Raw genomic sequence first — 19294 nt, forward strand, 5'->3', positions numbered from 1 at the left:
ACCCAGAGAATATGAAGGATAATTGTAATGAGCATGAAATGGTTTTATTACATTTCTGAATTTTTGAGATGAGAATTGGTTATTCGTATTATTTGGAATTTTAGGACTACTGTTCTCATCTTGAGTGTGATTTTCACAACATTTCAGTCAATGTAACCTCCAAACTTCTACAAGTGTATCTTGTCAGAACTCAGGAATGTTTCTGCTGAACTCAGGAACTTGGAAGGAATTTCAAACGGAACCCTTTATTTATTTCACAGGGATAGCATGCTCTTGTTCCATCAGTCATGACTGGATAGAGGTTTTTTTGTTTTTTGTTTTTTTACATAGGCATCACCACATTATCAAGGCCCAGAGGCCACTCAAGGATAAGGGTTAAAGAGTGTACAGTAGAAATTGGACAATATAGTAATCATTAGTAATGAAAATTTGGTAAATTTGATAACTTATATGGAACGGCTCATCAAGAACTTATTTACTTTAGACTTGAAGACAACCATATTGTAGTCAGCCGGAAAGCAGGAAAACGGAAGACAATTCCACAGGCGTGCAGTTCTAAGAAAGAAGCTTTGTTCATGGAATCTACGTTTAGGTTTAGGCACAGATAAAGAGTGGGGGAAATTATTGATAGTGTTTACAGCTAGACGAGTGTTTCTTGTGAAAGTTTGGCGAGGGGGGACCATAGATTGAAGCTCAGTTGAACACTTTCCATGAAAATAACGATACATCAGACAAACTCGCAACATCTCTTCTGTGAGATAGAGGTTGTAAGGAGGCGAAAAGGACATCTCCTACGAGGCTACGAAGTCTATTTTGAACTCTATCAAGGCAGGACAAGTCCTTTCTAGTAGCTCCTGCCCAGATGTGGCAACAGTATGCCATCCTTGGACGTAACTGGTTCTTATATAGATAGAGAATAGCATCAGCAGTGAGATATCTACCGGATCGATAGAAAGATCCCACCATTTTTCCAGCGGCCTTGGCAACAGATTTGATATACGTGTTCCATTTAAGATCAGGAGTAATGGTCAAGCCCAGAAGCTTGTCAAAACTTGAGGCCTCCTGAAGACGAGAGCCATTCATTTCAATTGATGACAAATATGGATTAGAATGTTGATGATGTAAAGAGAGAAGCTTGGTTTTAGATGCATTAAAAGTAACCAGCCACTCCTTTCCCCATTGTACTACGTGCTCAAGATCAGAGGAGAGAGAATTGGAGAGAACTTGGTCGTTTACTGTCTTAGATGTGGTACCATAAATGGTAGTGTCGTCAGCATAAATGTCTACAAATGATGTAAGGATATGATTTGGAAGATCATTAATGTAGATCAGGAAAAGAGTTGGGCCCAGGATGGATCCCTGAGGGACACCGGCATTAATACTGTGAGCTTCTGATTTTTGCCCCTCAACTACTACTCTTATGAACCTATCAGAAAGAAATGATTTAATAATTGAGAAGACTTTTCCAGCAATATCATAGCTAGAGATCTTATGAAGTAAACCTTTATTCCATACCCTATCAAAGGCTTTAGATATGTCAAGAGCAATTGCCCTAGAAAGATTGCCACCGTCGAGAGATTTGCTAATCCTATGCGATATAACTGTAAGGACATCTGCTGTAGATCTAGGAGAACGGAAACCATATTGAGTATCACTAAGAAAGTTATTTTTGTTGAGATGGTTGATTACTTCTGTATTTAACACAGATTCTAGCAACTTACTCATGACGCACAGGAGACTTATTGGCCTGTACTGAGAGGGGGATGAGCGATCACCTGAATTCTTAAATACAGGGCATACTGATGAGATTTTCCAGAGAGATGGGAAACTATTCTCCTTAAGACAACGTTTAAACAGTTTTGTAAGTATGGGCGCTAGTTCAGGTTGAAGTTTTTTGAGTACTATAATTGGAATACCATCAGGGTCAGTTGCTTTACTCGAATCAAGGTTTTTGATTAGCTTCGCAACATCACGTACAGATATACGTATATCACATAGCGTGTTTTCTGATACAGGAGGAAATATTGGGGGTTGGCGGTCTTGGTCGCAAAGGGTAGAATTAGCTGCAAAGTTCTTGACAAAGAGTTTGGCTTTGTCTGATGCTGACGAGATTACCTCAGGTCCATTGATAATAGTTGAGATGGAGCACACGCTTCTGTTCAGGATTCTGTTTGCTATTTGCCAAAACTGGTGGGAACCAAGCCGCTGCTCAGCTACTTTGGACTTAACAGATTGAGCATACAACTCTCTTGCGTTCCTTATTACTTTCTTACAATGGTTGCTGGCAGTCCTGAAAACGGCTTTAGTTTCCATACATCTATTACGTTTGAAGCAGTGGAAAAAGTGATTTCTGTGCGCAATGGCAGCAGCACATTCTGGAGAGAACCATGGCTGGCTGTTAGGTTTTTGCTGAAACTTTTTAGAGGGTATGAAATGGTCAATACCTACAATTAACCATTCAGTCAGGTCTAATACTATAGAGGACACATCCTTTTTAAACATGGAATGCAGAGGTAGATCAGATATAAATGTACGGAAGCTATCCCAGTCAGCCTTAGTGTATCGATATACTGCACGATGAAGAGGTACGTCTGGGGACTTATTACATTTCATTTTTATCTTAATTGATACAACAGAGTGGTCGGAAGATCCAAGAGGCGACAGAACAGAAACTGAACATAGTTCAGGGCAAGTTGTGAGAAAAAGGTCTAGTAGGCTCGCATACTGGCCGTCATTATCGGGCACACGGGTAGGTTCCTGAACAATCTGAATGAGGTCATAGGCAATGGAGAAATCATGACAGAACCTCCCCTCATCATCGGTCTTGTTTGAGTGGGTCAACCATTCGACGTTGTGAACATTGAAGTCTCCACATACGTGAATGTTAGCTGAAGGATAAGCAGAAAGGACTTGGTCAATTTTCTCAGATATGCTTTGAAAGATAGTAACTCCGCTGTTGTGGGGGCGATAGAGAGTAAATATAAATGCAGTAGTGTGAGCTAAAGCAACCCGGAAGCACATATAGGGTAAGTTAAAATCTTCCCTGGAGATGTCCCTCCCACATGGAAAGCTATCTTTAATATAGGCACATATTCCATGCCCATGGCGATCTTGGGGGTCAGATTTAGAAGTTAAGTTAGAGTATCCTGTAATTGCAAACTCATCTAGGGAAATAGCCTGTCCAATGCCAGTTTCACTTAAAAATAAAAGGTCTGGTTTAGTCTCCTGTAATTGGGTTTCAACCTCTGGAAGGTTAGAACGAAGACCCCTGATGTTGGAGAAGGAGACATGGTAGTAGGGGTCTACGTTGGAAGTTGGAGAACCGGGTTTAATCGTGTATTTTTTCTTGAAACTTGTCATGATGAAATTTTGGAATTTGTGAACTAGGTCATCAGATTTACTTAGAGCAGAACAGAGAGGGGAAACTAAGAGAGAAAAAGAAACGAAGAATTTTTTTTTTTTTTTTGTAGCACATGATAAGGTAAAGCCGTAACAATTACCCACTAGTATGGCATCAAGAGGCCCCACCAGAAGCTACTGCATGGTCCAGATTCCATTCACCAAATGGCAATACAGCAGCCCCAGTACTTTGCACCTGCTGATAGGACAGCCTCCTTAGTGGTTAATCCAAGGTTCGGGTCCCTGACTATCAGGCGGATAACGTCAGCCCAGACAAAACGTTTACCTCCAGCACCCTTACTAGTGACATGGCTACAAGGATAGACATAGAAACAGAAAATTTCCACCAACTCTGCTAACTGTTCGCGCAAAATACTGCCAACCTAGAAAACAGCTTTTTCTTCTCCCTTTGTCAGAAAAATCACTCATTAAAAAATGAGGACTGAGGGACAAATAAGAAGAAGCGAGAGTAACAGGAGCTGCCGATAACGCATCCACAATGCGTTTTCTACTCTCCATTTTAAAAAAAAAAAAAAAAAAAAACAATTAAGTATTGTACTTGTTTAAGGGAAAGTATGGTGATAGATTCCCCTCTCACGAACTAAAAATGAGTACAATTAGGTAATCTATTTTTGCAATCAACTCGGTAGATAAATAAACATTTATGGACGAGAAAAAAAGCTAGCATTTAATACAACAGAAATACATAAATTAAATACTGAAATAAAATGTAGTTATTAATATTTGAATCTAAAAATAAAAAGTGCGAATTAGTAGAGAAAATCACTTATCACAACAACACTTCCGTCTCCAAACTGCAAACTAGTGAAGAATTTAACTTTTAATAGCGTTCAGAAGATTTTTTTTTTTTTTTTTAAATTAACCGTTAAGAGAAAGCGTGATTTTATTCTGAACTTTAACTAGTCACGTTTTAAGAAACTTACGATATAAAAGAAAAGCAGATGGGGGGGGGGGGGGTTCTTCCGAAGTTAGTTGGTGACGTTATAAGTAATTGCGAGATAAGATGGGAGCCAGAAATTAGGGGTGGGGGACTGAAAATGATAATATAATGGATTGATTATACAATATTTAAGATCAACTTGGTAGATAAACATTTAGGTTCTAAGTAATTCGCAATTGTATTTTTCAGTCATCCACAGTGAGAATTGAACCTTCAACCTTCAAGAGAATATCTCTTTTACAATTGATTTTACCAAGTACTCTAACTAATGCACCATGGGTCCTTACGCAGTGTGGGCGACCAAAAAATACAATTGACAATTACTTAGGATCTTAATCCAGTCATGGCTGACAGAACAAGAGCATGCTATCCCTGTGAAATAAATAAAGGGCTCCATTCAAAATTCTTTCCAAATTCCAAAGTTCAACAGAAACGTTCCTGGGTTCAACAAGATACACCTGAAGAAGGACAGAGGTGAAAATGACACTCAAAATGGAGACAGTAGTCTGAAGATTCTAGATAATATGAAACGGTTTTAAATTGAAAAATTATTTTAACAAGAAAAAGAAAAAACAAAGACTTACTTTTTAAAAGATTTGAATAGAATTGTGGTTCCAGGGCGCCAACAGCCATGTATTTATGATCAGCTGTTTCATAAGTATCATAGAAAGCCATGCCGCCATCAAGCAAATTTTGTCCACGAGGTTTGCCCCATAAGAAAGGAATATTCTGCGATTTCCATAACCAACTGCCTGTAGTAAATATTTATAAAATAAAAACAATAAAGAAGATGTGACGTTCCATAAAAGCATTGATGAATTAGAAATATTAAATCAATTAAAAATCAGAAACTTTTTTCAATCGAAGATTTTTTGGATTCTTGAACAGAATTCACCCAAATGAAAAAACAAAAATAAAGAAAAGTCTGTATGATATACATACCTGTGACCAAAAATTCCAAAAATCACGTAAAATAATAAAATAGTTTTATTTTTATAAAGAAAATCCTTTTTAAGCAATTAATGGAAATTTGTAGGCTTTACAACATAAATCTTGCAAGTTTGGATTGAGTTATCTCCCTTCGCGTTTTTTATATTTAACTTATTTTCAAAATAGCAGACAAGATAACCGCTTTTCTGTTACTTGTAATGGATATCATTAAATGCTGTCTATCATGTCATGAAAGGCTAAATCAATGACCAAACAACAAATAAAGAAACAATGCTCACCAAAATATATAATTTACAAACCGTGTGAATTTATTATGGGCAACTGGTACAAGACATATTTATAAGAAAGTCAGGGAGAGAAAAACCTGCACATGTCTATACTGTATGATGTCCAAATGAAAGAGAGCGAAATAGACAGAAAAAGGAAGTCGATATCGCCAGCTATCGGTTTAAACATGTAACTCTGGAAATAAGGGGCGATAATCATACATGTTTCAAACTTGAGGGTTTTGGGCATTGTGTGTGCGCGCTGTGTGTGAGCGAGACTGAATAGTAGTTCAACAAGCGTCTACATACTCATCAAATTTTATTTTTTTTATTTAAAAATAAAACTAATTTATCAATTTATGTGAATTTCGGAGTATGATATTTTTGTTTCATCACAGATACATGCATTTTCTTTGTTTTATTTTTTTAATAAAAGGGGAATTCTGGACAAGAATAGATTTTTTTTTACTCTAATCTTTCAGAATAAAATTCTATCTTCAGAATTGTGTCACATTTTCATTTTAAATAAAAAATTATTATTTAGATAGTTATCTTTTTTATAATGTCCATACTTTATTGCACTCTGCATGTTTTTTTGTAAGTGGTTGATAAATTCAAATCCTGGATGTAAGAGCGAATAAGCACCCAAGATTTTATTAACACACTAGCGTTGGCCGGAATCGCCTGCCTTGCCCAGATTTCGTATTTATTATTACAGAGTCAATTCTCTATTGAATATTTTATATATATATATAAAGAACAAGTAGTAAATATGTTAAAAAAACAGTTTGAGAAAGAGTTAAAACATATTTAATTTTAAAAAGGAAACACTAAATAAGTGGATAGTCCTTAATCCGCAGAGTTTCGAAGAAATACTTTCCTTCTCATCAGAGGGTAGGATTTAGCAAAATGCGGGATCGGATTTTGCTTGCAAAAGTATTTGATGAAACTACAAGTAAGTCATAGATCTTACTTGGTAACAAATAGTGAAGCACAAGGAAGATGGTGAAGAAAAAGGTTATTTCACGTGAATGGATAGTCTGGTGAAGGGTAAAATATCCAATAATGGTAAAATCCAAAAATCCAAAATCCAAAAATGTTGGTTAAATTTCCATTTCCACAAGTAAAATCCAAGGGAATCGTGTCATTGGAAGATGGTCCAAAGTAATCCAAAAGGCAGAAATCCATGGAATAATTCACAAATGGGTGTAAGGAAAAGGGAATGAGTTCAAATATTATTAAAAGGAAGATATATATATATATATATATATATATATATATATATATATATATATATATATATTAGGTTGGTGCAAAAATAATGTAATTTTTTGACGTATATATATCTGATAAAAAACATTATTTTTGCACCAGCCTAATATATATAGAGGTTGGACAAAATAATGGAAACACCTTGGAGCAGTGGTTTTCTAATAGCAGTCCTCCCATGAAATCCAGTCTTATGAAGCTTTCGGCAAACAGTTTTTGTGAAACAAGATTATCCAGATGATTGTTAAGCTCTACTATAATTTTGGGTGCCATAGTTTTGTGCCATTTCTTTACAATTCTTACAAGGGTTCTATGATCGCTTTCTGACATCATCGACTTTCTTACACGATTTTGTTCAGAAGTAGGATGCTTTCCTTTCTTTTTCATGGGCTGTAATCATCTTTGAGAGAGTTTCTCTTAATACAGCCACCATTTCAGCTCCTTCCATAACAGTAGTACCTGTGGTCAGGGCACCAACAATCTGCACTCTTTGGAAATCTGCTAGAAATCTGTCATTTTGATTTTTCTAACTAATATGCACTGACTGAAATTAAAAAAAAAAAACTTAAACCAATTAATTAAGGACAACAATTACCATAAATAAAAAATAAAAAGTAAAACCAACATTTTGATAATTTTTTTCAATTTTTAGAGGTGTTTCAAAATTGATTCATAAGGTGTTTTCACTGTTTTGTCCAACCCCTGTATATATATATATGGTACTGATTTCAAAGGTTTAACAACAAAATTACTTGAGTGTTATGAGTTAGAATTGAAACCAAAACAAGTAACACTCCTATCATGTTCCCTACCATTTGAGCTATCGACAAACAGATAAGAAAGATTTAAAATCAAAACATTCCAAGTTATGAATAAGTTTGTGCAAAAGTAATAAAAATATGCCTGCAAGTTGAAATGAACGTTTTGTATTTTAACTTGCCAACATATTTCTGTACGTGTCCATCCAAACAAAGATTTTACTCATTATAAACCATTCTTGGTGTATAATTACTATTAGCTGTTAATTTCAGTGTTATGTGACCAGTAGTTTAAGAGTTTATCAGTTAAATATTTTCACACACAAACATCTCTTTTATTTCTATAGATGAATTATATTGAAAAAAAATAATGAAAACCAACATAATAACAAAAACATATATTAAATTCTTTATTAGGATATAAGCTTTGGACAGAGAGATACTCAGTTACTCCAATTTTTTTAGAATTACATAATTTTCCATAAAGTCATCTGTTTTTTAACAGCGTTTTCATGTAATTGATATATTAAAAATCTCCAGATATACTACATGATCATGTTGTTCCAATAGTGGTTATAGTCAGCTAACATACTTCCTAACTTCTGGTGTAGTGCTACCAGAAGAGGTGACAAGGCAAATCAGTTCCTTCATTTTTTTCTCACGCCTATATCTCCCCTGTGCAGGTAATTGTTTTTATTGCGTTTTTCTGATCATTCTTTTTTATTTGATAATTGAAAAGTTTTTTGGTCTTATTTTAATTAAGATTAAAATTATTGAAATTAGTTTTATTTTTTTATTTTTGTTTTTTTAGAGAATTACTGAAAACACTTTTTAAAATCTTTTTAACCTATTTTGCCAATATTAAGCATTGCATATGTTTTTTTTATGATGTTTGAAATGTTGTTATTTTGATTTCAATAATTTCATTTGTTATTTTGATTTCAATAATTTCATTTGTTATTTTGATTTCAAGAATTTCATTTGTTATTTTGATTTCAAGAATTTCATTTGTTATTTTAATTTCAAGAATTTCATTTGTTACTTTGATTTCAATAATTTTATTTTTATACTTTCATAAACATATATTTTTATTACCTAAATTCAAATAAAATCTTATTTTCAAAATTAAAAAAAAACTTTTATTTTATAATTTCGTAAACATATATTTCTTATAAAATTTCAAATAAAATAAAAACTTATTTTTTTAATTTTGTTATTAAAAGTGCAAATAAAGACTAATTGTGTTATTTTTATCTTTTTATAATGTTTTAATTATTAATTTATACTTTTCAATAATTTTCTTTTTTTATATTTTATTTCAATAAATCGCTTCACAATAGAAATACTGAAGAACAATAAAAGTGAAGGAACCGATTTGCCTTGTCACCGCTTCTGGTAGTGCTACACCAGAAGTTAGGAAGTAGCTGACATCACCCCTATAGCTTCTGAGCTTAAACATTCCCATGCATATCATAATGATAGCTATATCCCATGAATACTAAGTTTCTGATAGTGCACAAATGAAGGAATTCTTTTCTCTACTTTGCTGGTTCAGATTCAGTTCATCATTACACTGAAGCCATTGCAAGACCATTAAAAAACACATGAAGCAATAAAGAAAACATGGACATTATCGAAAAAAAAATTTTTAATAATAATTTTTATTTTATTTTTTTATATGACATAATTCTGGTCATTTCTGGATTATTTGAACTACTGTTCTAATCTTGGTTGTTTCATAAAGTACTAAGTTCTAAGTAACAGTCTTCTGTGGGTTGAAGGTTCAATTTAAAGGCAATATTTAGATACTAAGAATATAACCAGAAATTACTTAAGACGTTTAGTCATGGTTGACAGAATGAGAACGATCTACCCCATCGATTAAATAAAAAATACAGTTTGAAATTCCATACAGATATCCAAGTTTGATGAGACACAACTGGGAAAGGTCGAAAGTTACATCAGTCGAAACATTGTGACAATAAAATCCTAGGTGCAAACAGTAGTTTAAATAATCAAAAATAATGAAGATTATGAGTCATCTCCATAATTCTGAAGCGTAATTTTATTTATTTATTTTTTTTTTGGGGGGGGGGTACTAAATATGAAAATTAATTTCTTTTTCGTTTTTTTTTCTTTTAAGTATTTGATATTTCCACATAAAATGAAACACAATTTGTCCCTTTATTGTTACTTCATTTTTTTTAAGTAAATTTTAAAGCAACATCTTTTTCTGCAGTTTTTTGAGATAGTTCGTTCGTTCGTCCTTCGAAGTTGAAGATGACCATGACATCAGTGAGTAAAAGTAGTGTTTTTGTGCTTCCGGAGATGACTTGTAAGGCTGATCCGGGCATGAAAGTCTCTCCCACAAGTTGGAGAGTGGTGAGCAGGTGTTGTGGGGACAGAGCTTGTTGCTCTGGCTTTGCGGGTTGCACACTTCTGTACTGCTTTGAGGGTTCTTCTCTCTTCAGCTCCTTTGGTGAGGTCTGTCTGATGCAAGCGATTCCCAGGACTCGGTACTGATGTGGGAGACTTTGAGGTTGTCCTTAAAGCGTTTTCTTGGTGATCCGACTGAACGCATGCCTTGGCACAGCTCGCCATACAGGAGTTGTTTTGAGATTCTTTCATCTGGCATGCGGGAGACGTGACCTGCCCATCTCAGTTGGGTCTTTCGAATGGTAGTAGTTATGCTGGGAAGATTAACACTTTTCAGGACTTCTGTATCAGGGTATTTGTCTTGCCATCTGATATGGAAGAGATTTCAGAGACATCTCAGGTGGAAGTGGTTCAACGTTTTTTCGTGCCTTCTGTAGGTAGTTCAGGTTTCTGAGCCATAGAGCAATGTGGTGAGGACAACTGCTCTGTAAACCTTCAGCTTGGTGTCAATGCTGATTCCTCTCCTTTCCCAGACTTTGCTTCTGAGTCTCCCGAATGCGCTGCTTGCCTTGGCGATTCTGTTGTTGATTTCGAGATTGATTGTGGCTGTTCGAGATAGAGTGCTGCCCAGATAGGTGAAGGTCTCAATCGCTTGAAGGTTCTGTCCCTTGACAGATACTTGGCTCATGATACAGATTTCTGAGAGCTGGTTGGAACATAACTTTGGCCTTCTTGGTGCTAATTGTGAGGCCAAAGTTGTCACACACTGCGGAGAATTTGTTCATCTGGTCTTGCATTTCTCGCTCATTGTTGGCATTCAGGGCACAGTCATCAGCAAAAAGAAAAAAGAAAGTCACTCAGCACTACTTCCTTCACCTTTGTCACAGCCTGTAGTCTCCTTGGGTTAAACAGCTTTCCATCTGTTCTGAATTTAATGTTGATGCCTGGTGACTGGTCGCTGAAAGCGTCAAATAGCATTGCAGAAAACATCAAGCTGAACAGTGTAGGGGCAAGGACACAGCCCTGTTTAACTCCATTTGTTACCGGAAAAGCCTCCGATGATTCACCATCGTCAAGGACACGCTCCATCATGCCTTCATGGAATTGACGAACTACTGTGATGAAAGTACTTGGGCAACCAAATTTCTTCATTATTTTCCACAGACCATCCCAACTGACTGTGTCAAATGCCTTGGTCAACTTGATAAAGGTTATGTAAAGGTCTCGGTGCTGGTCGATGCATTTCTCTTGAAGCTGATGAGCAGCAAAGATCATGTCAGTGGTCTCCCGACCGGCGTGGAAACCACATTGACTCTCCAGCAGGAGTCCCTGTTCTAGGTGACCAAGTAAGCGGTTGAGGAGGATGCGAGCCCAGATCTTTCCTGCTATGGATAGGAGAGAGATACTTCAGTGGTTATCGCAGGATTGGCGATTTCCTTCTCGCTTATAGATGTGAACGATTGTGGCGTCTTTAAACTCTTGTGGTAGTTGTCCCTTCCTCCACATGATCTGATACAAGCAGGTCAGCTGCTCTCACAAGGCTGCACCACCGGACTTGTAAACCTCAGCTGGGATGGCATCTTGACCTGAACCTTTTCCACTGGTTGACTACTGAATGGCTTTGCTGACCTCTTCGATGGATGGGGGGGTGTCGAGCAGTTGATTGATGAGGACTTGGGGGAGACATTCAATTGCTATATCATTGATGGCTCCAGGGCGATTGAGCACTTTGTTGAAATGGTCAGCCCATCTGTTGAGGATCACCTTCTTTCCCGTGAGTAGAGTTGAGCCGTCGGCACTGAGCAGAGGAGAGGATCCCGAAGACTGTGGTCTGTAAACTGCCCTTAGTGCATCGTAAAAATTCTTTGTATCGTGTTTGTCTGTGTAACCTTGGATTTCATCTGCTTTGGCACTGAGCCAGGATCCTGCATTGAACGCAGCTTGGATTGGACTTTGTTGCGCATGTTAGAGAAGGCAGTTTTCTTCGCCACACAAGCTGGATCATTTTGATGCGCTCTTAGCAGGCAGTGTTTTTCCTGCAACAAGTTCTGGATCTCAGGATCATTCTCGTCAAACCAGTCCTGGTGGTGTTTGGTGGCAGGACCTAGAACGTCAAGAGGAGGTCAATCTTTGAAGGATGTCCAGCTCTCTTCAACATTGCTGTAATTGAGATTGAAGTTAGCAAGTTTACTATGTATGCTGCTCTGGAATTCCTCTGCTGTTTTAGGACATTTCAATTTGGCTGTATTGAGTCTCTTGGCTGTTTTTTTACCCTGAGGCCTTCTCTTTGGTTGGATGAAGAAGTTGAATTTGGAGATGATGAGGTGGTGGCCGGTCCAACAATCAGCCCCACACATGGCTTTGGTCAGTCTCACATCCTGCCTGTCCTTGATTCTGGTAATGACATAGTCGATTTGATGCCAGTGTCAAGAGCGTGGATGCATCCATGTGGTTTTAATGCAATTTGAGAGGTAGAACATAGTGTTTGTGATGTTGAGATCATATGATGCACAGGTTCTAAGGAGGAGTCCGTTGTTATTGCATTTGCCTACTCCATGCTTTCCAATGATGTTGTGCCAAGCTTGATGATCTGTACTGACACATGCATTGAAGTCACCAAGAATTACAAGCTTCTCCGACTGAGGGGCTAAGGAAATGAGAGAGTCCAGCTCTTCATAAAACTTATCTCTGACCTCATCAGGGTTAGTCATCGTTGGGGCATAGGTGCTGACAAACGTAACGTTGGTGTTGCACCCAAGAGGTAACTGCATTTTCATTAGGTGTCGTTGATACCTTCAGGAATGCTGGCTAGTTTTGGTACGTGAGTTGTTTTGATAGCAAAACCAACACCAGCTTCACGCCTCTCCTCAGCACTGTGCCAACACCAGAAGAAGGTGTAGCTTCCACCAGTTTCAGTCAGTTGGCCTTTGTCTGCAAAACGAGTCTCACTTAGGGCTGCAATGTCAATATTGTAGTGAGCAAGCTCACGAGCTACAAGCGCTGTTCGTCTTTCGGGTCGATTTGCTTTTGCATTGTCGAGCAGGGTTCGGACATTCCACGATGCTAAAGTAAGCACCTTTGTTTTCTTTTTTCTTTTATTTCAACCGCTTAAGAGGGATCCCCGCCAGCTGCGGTATGCTGGCCAGGGTTTGGTGAAGCAGGCTACTTTTAGGGCACCTTTTCTAGCCCCATCCTCATTCTACGGAGGCGAGCAGAGCGATCCTAAAGGGGGCTGCTCGGTCACTCAGGAAGCTGCCAGACCCTCCACTGCCTCAGTCCAGTGAGGAACGAACACATGTCCTGAATCGCCTACGTATAGGTTCACAGCTACAGCTTCCAGTGTATCCACACCTACTGCTTCGCCATTTCCCTGTCACCATAGGACTTGAAGTTAACAAAAAGTCGATGTCATGACTTGCGCTTGACTTGGATTAAAGTGAGGGAGACTTGCGCAGGATCAGCTTCACTCTCTCTTCTTGATGCGCCGGTAAGATAGTAACAATGGTTAAACAACCTTTTTGAAAACTCTTGATGTTATACTGAGTTATCCCCCTTGCATTAGTAACAATAAGCTCTTATTAAATTTTTTAATTGTAAATTTAAGTCTCTTTATAGTTTTGAGAGACAATAGATACTTCTTATAAGAATTGCCTGCACGAAGAGTCTATAGTGAAGCAAGGTGGTACAATCTCCAACTGCATTTCTCCTGGATCGGCATTGTAAGAGTCCAGTGGCAAGAAGAAGTCACAGACAACTGGAAACAATGTTGAGATAAACAAAGGAAGAGTGGTGTCTTTTCGGAGTTAATCTTTTCCAAGACTAGTTGTACAACCAAGGCTTGAATATGATTGCTTTGGCATTGTCATAAGCTAAATTGACTTCAGATCTCCTTGTAGAACCGAAGAGGTCAAAAGTTAAAATACTTGCATAGTATTACTTTAAAAAAGTTACAGTTAGTTGCTTGAAGTCTTAACAATTTTCAGGAAAAACTGTCACAGGAAAAATAAGCTGGTTCTTGTTCAGAATTCTCCCTACACTAAAAAGAAAAATAAAGAAAAATTTTATGATATACGTACTCATGACGAAACAAAAATATCATATTCCAAACATCACATATATTGATCAAGTAGTTTTAGTTTTTTAAAGAAAATCCCCACAATTAATGGAAATCTGTAAGCATTGACACATAAATCTAGCAAGTATGAATTATTGTTGAGTTGTTTCCCTTTGTCTCTTCAAATTTTTTTCCCAAATGGCGGATTAAATAGTCGCTTCTCAGATACTCATAAAATTTAATTTTCTTATTTAAAAATAAAACTGCTTGTTCTATTTAAATGAGTTTTGGAATATGATGTCTGTTTTATCACGCATAGGTACATCATACAGATTAATCATAAGAGTAATTACTGCAACAATCGCATAAGCTAAACTGATCTCGGATGTTATCCTAGAACTGAAGAGGTCACTTGCCTTATGCAATAAAAAAATATTTTAATCCGATTTATATCCAATTCTTTACATGAATATTTATTTCTTGCACAAATAATCAATTTTCATTTGTTGGCATGTTTTTAAGCGCTTATGCATTATAAGTGGTTATCTAAAATCTCAAAATAAAATACATTTAAAGTAAAAATACTAGTCTGTACTTACATGCCATATTGAAATTAGTAAACATTCCAAAAATTACAACAAATGCTAGAGTAGAAAATTTGCTAGAACTATTCTTTTTACAAAAAAAGACCACAGCTATGCTCAATCTGCCATTTTCTAATTTGAAATGGTGGAATTTAACTGAAGCAAATGAGATAAATCAGTTTGTCATACGAAATAGAAGAAACTGTTTTTGGCACTTTCAGAAACTTTTTAGGAAAAAAAAATCACATATATCCAAATAATAGCAATTTATTTAAATAACAAAAATGAAATAAATAAAAGCCATAACAAAGTATATACAAATATTGGCTGTTTAAAAATTAGAATTATAAATTGATAGGCTACAGTTACCTCACCTGGATTTTTAGAACTCTTTAAAATTAATGACTATGATAAAACTGCATTATTCGATAAATTTTATTTTTACTTGTAATTATTTTTCTAGTTGATCATTTTTTGGAATTTTTGCTAATTTCGACATGACACACATTCATGCAATAGTGTTTTTACTTAAAATGCATTATTTTGATATTTTTGAAATCTATTCATATTATTTGGATTCTTTGGACTACTGTTCTCATCTTGAGTGTCATTTTCACAACGCTGCAATCAATGTAACCTTTAACCTTCTCCAGATGTATTTTGTCAAACTTGGGAATGTTTCTATTGAACTCAGGGAATTTCGAACGGAACTCTTTATTTACTTTATGTAGGTAGCATGCTCTTGTTCAATCAAGAAAGTAATTTGAAATTGTATTTTTCGGTCGCTCACACTGAGAATTAAAACTTCAACCTTCAGAAGAATCTGCAAGGATGCAGTGATTAGAGTACCTGGAAAAATCAATTGTAAAAGTGATATTCTCCTGAAAGTTGACAGTTCAATTCTCAGTGTGACCGATCGAAAAAATACAATTGTGAATTACCTCTATCTAGTCATGGCTGATGGAACAAGAGCATGCTACCCCCATTAAGTAAATAAAGGGTTCCATTTAAAATTTTGTCCAAACTCCCAAGTTCAACAGAAACATTCCACTAGTTCAATAAGATACACCTAAAGAAGGTCGGAGGTTACATCGACCGAAATGTTGTGAAAACAACATTCAAGATGAGAACAGTAGTCCGATGAATCCAAATAATACGAATAACCAATCCTCATCTAAAAATTAAGAAACATTTACTTATAATGCACAAGCAGCTTTTTTAATTATGGAAGTCACGCACAATCACTTCATCTAAGGATCCATTCATAATAATAAAAAAGAAGGTAGAATCACTTTGAAACTAACCAGCTTTGAAAGATACCTAACCACTAGTGTTCAATCCTCTGGACTCCGAACAGGCTAGTCAAAAAGTAAGCCCTCCAAGAGTCAAATAGAGAAGGAAGAGGTTACAAGGAAGGCTAATAAAAAAAGTCAACCCCCAAATTGGTTAAGTAGCTGACTGAAAACTGGTGTGTTTTTATTGTGACACTACCACCAGAATAAAAGGTTTAAATTTTTTTTTTAAATACTTAAGGAAACAGCAGGAGCAAGATACCGTTTTCTTATGTTGTTTAATAATAATGAAAGGTGAAATAATTTTTTTAATCCTTAAAGAAATGAAGAAAGAAATAAAAAATAAGAAATTACTGTAGAACAGAAATTCTTTTTTTTCCTGGGACAATACCATGTGACTTTGCTAATTATACGAAATTGGACTCAGTTTTAAAGATATATTTATAAGTTGCATCACTGAAAGATATATTTAAGCAAGCAATTCCTACTTCAGCCACATGAATGATTTTATGCTGAAAAGAAAACGCACACTTGAATCAACTATTTTGTGTTCTTTTTTCCCCCATAAGCAGCAACAGCCCTTCTTTTCTTCATTTTTCTCTAACCAACAATAAAATCACATGCAACAAACGAGGTGGCATCCAAAAACCAAAAAAAATCTGTCTTTTCTTCTGTCACCTCAGACTCCCAACAGTGCCTACATGTCATAATCGCATTATTCTTGTATCTAAACAGTTTCAGGGTCACCCACCACTATTTTTTCTGTATTTGCATATTTATATGGCTCTCCCGACCGTTATCACCATTTAAAAGTAAACGTACAGAATAATTAACAAAGATCCACCCATCCTACTCTCCTCGTGTTAAAAATGGATTTCTAAATAAGAATGTTATTATTCAGAAACTGACATTTTAATATGAAAGAAAGAGAATTGGCCTTTTGACAAGGAAGAAAGTGTAGTATCTGTTCTGATGCTACAATTATTCAGTAAATGAGAATTCCTTCTAGACTGAAACAATTTTTTATTTTTATTCCAATTCAGAGTCCTCCTTTTTGAATAGCTGAATTTTTTCCACATTAAAAACTGACCTTTGGCCTCATGGGGAGGAAAGTAAATAGAACATGGAAGAGGGGGAGGGTTGTTAGCTATTCTGTTCCTACACCAATTTTAAACATAATTAAATGTTTCTTACCAACATATGCAGATCCAGCGGTCATATTTCCATCAATAATTTGACCTCGACCAGATGACATTCTCTCATATAAGGCCATCATTATACCAAATGCAGACAATAGACCACCACTGGCAAAATCACCAAATAGATTAATGGGTGGAAAAGGACGACCACTCCCATATCCAAGTTTTGAAAGAATTCCTGCAAGACAAAGAACTAATCCATTACACACAGGACAACAACAATCCATTAATTAGAGAACTACATTCGTCCACGGATTCTTATCAAAACATTTTCCTAACCTAATTTTTTGATTTGGGATTAGTTGGAGTACCTGGAGTTGCCCGGGTGTGTCAAGTAAAAAAAAAAAAAAAAAAAGCAGAGGGTTGCAAGTAGGCAGGCCCTGAACCATAATGCGAAGGAGGAAAAAAAAGTGACATCTTAGCCGATGTCTCCATGCTGCAACTTGAAGTCGGGAATGTCGAAATTAAGTCAATCGAAAAGGGTATGATGAATTACAAAAATAGTGATGCAAAAACCGACCCTCCCCTTGTAAAAAACTGGTCAGTAGAGGCTGAAGGAATTAATGTTTTTGGCCAATTTTTCCATATTTGTCGTCTGAAGGATCGAGCTTGAAAATGATACCAGTTTGATCAGGTTCCGATGTGTCTGTCAGAAGTTTTTGGCAAACATACAAATACACACGCACACATTTTACCTTTTCTATATTACATGAATTCCCTTCCTCCTCCTATGATAGTACCTACATGCAGAAATTTTAATGCAATATGAACAAATATCCAGCTGCCCAACCCATCACCGAAGGTTAATCATTTATTTGTACAAAGAATAAACAAATTTTGAAAATGTGGCAACTGATAATTTTGCATACCCAAACTAACAAAATCGGAGGCAAATAAACAAAGGGGCCACACACCACTTTGAATGGATGGGAGATGAGATGGGAAGGGGGATGATTGATTAACTGCCAAAAATTACTTCCCCATGGTTAAAATTTTGATAATAATTATGCAAAGAGCAATTGTGATTAACACAAATTTAGAAAATGCATTTATAATTATGAAGCCCCTTCCTCAAGGGGAGGAGTAACTTCTCCCTGTCAGAGTAACAGTGAGAGATTGGAACCAATGAAGAAGAAAAGAGGGGACTTGCAAAACCATGATTAGACAAAGATCCATTGTCTAATCATGGTTTTGCAAGTCCAATTCCTGCAGAATCCTGAATTGTAATTATTACTGGTAACTTGAAATGATAATGTATTATTGAGAATTATGAATTCTATTTGAAGGTTGGTGAGCGGCAGATTCATGCTTCTCTGGTTCTCAATATAAAGCAAAGCATAGTGAGCTTCAATGACTCCATTCTGCTTGCCCACCAAATCTATGCCATTAAAAGATTGACCCTTGACTTAAGGTGGAGATCACTAAACCCGAAAACCAGCCAGACTTTGTCAATAGTGCTGTCCAAGCATAAATATTAGGATCTTAAGCCAAAGAACTGTGAATGATCAGAGTTTTGCAATCTTTCAACAAATAATTATTTTGCTTTATTCAAAACGAGCAAACATCAACGTGTTATTCTTTTCTTCTTTTGGCTTGTGATATAGATTTTAGTGACCAGTGCCAGACGATTTGCCTTCTTGATCTTATACAATGTGAGGAGAGTGGTGATTGGTTCGACCAGGACCTTTCAACATCCAGGACCTTCACCAGAGTAATCGTCAAGTACCAAGTGATTAACCAGGACCCAGAATGGCCAAATTTGATGATGTCACCCACTGGACATCATTAAATGAGTAAGAGACACATACATAAACAGGTTTGCAGTTAAGTTTTGTGAATTAATTCAACTGAAAAATTAAGAAAATTTTATGCTTATGCAAATAGGGGTACAAGTAAAAATCATAATTACACAGGTAGAAATCACAGTTTCAAATAAATTAACAGGAAAACTCTTTAATATACTTACATATTAGGTAAAAATAAGTACCTACACCAAAAATTAGGGAAAATTATCAAGTAGAATTTAAATTAAAACTAAACATCAGTTTTATCATATTTTGCCGATCTGCTATTGATAAAGTAGGAGAAGATAAATCGATTTGTCATTTAGTCATATAATTAATAAATGGTGTATCGGCAAAATACAAAAATTGATTTTTATTGGTCCCCCGACAAAAGGAGGATG

At 36.1% G+C, this 19294-nt stretch overlaps 1 protein-coding gene across 2 annotated transcripts in view; it reads right to left on the reverse strand.

The window, feature by feature from the left end:
* LOC145268226 (alpha-methylacyl-CoA racemase-like) overlaps positions 1-19294 on the reverse strand; it is a 48622-nt gene that overhangs the window by 11440 nt on the left and 17888 nt on the right. For both annotated transcript variants that reach the window (XM_080123538.1, XM_080123547.1), the window contains exons 5-6: positions 17105-17287; positions 4945-5112 (exon numbers count right to left, since the gene is read on the reverse strand). In XM_080123538.1, coding sequence (XP_079979664.1) covers positions 4945-5112; positions 17105-17287 — 351 coding nt within the window. The remainder of the gene's footprint in view (positions 1-4944; positions 5113-17104; positions 17288-19294) is intronic.

Source organism: Euprymna scolopes, chromosome 4, assembly GCF_053919585.1.
Source record: "Euprymna scolopes isolate OS-2025 chromosome 4, ASM5391958v1, whole genome shotgun sequence".
Classification (NCBI taxonomy): Eukaryota; Metazoa; Mollusca; class Cephalopoda; order Sepiida; family Sepiolidae; genus Euprymna; species Euprymna scolopes.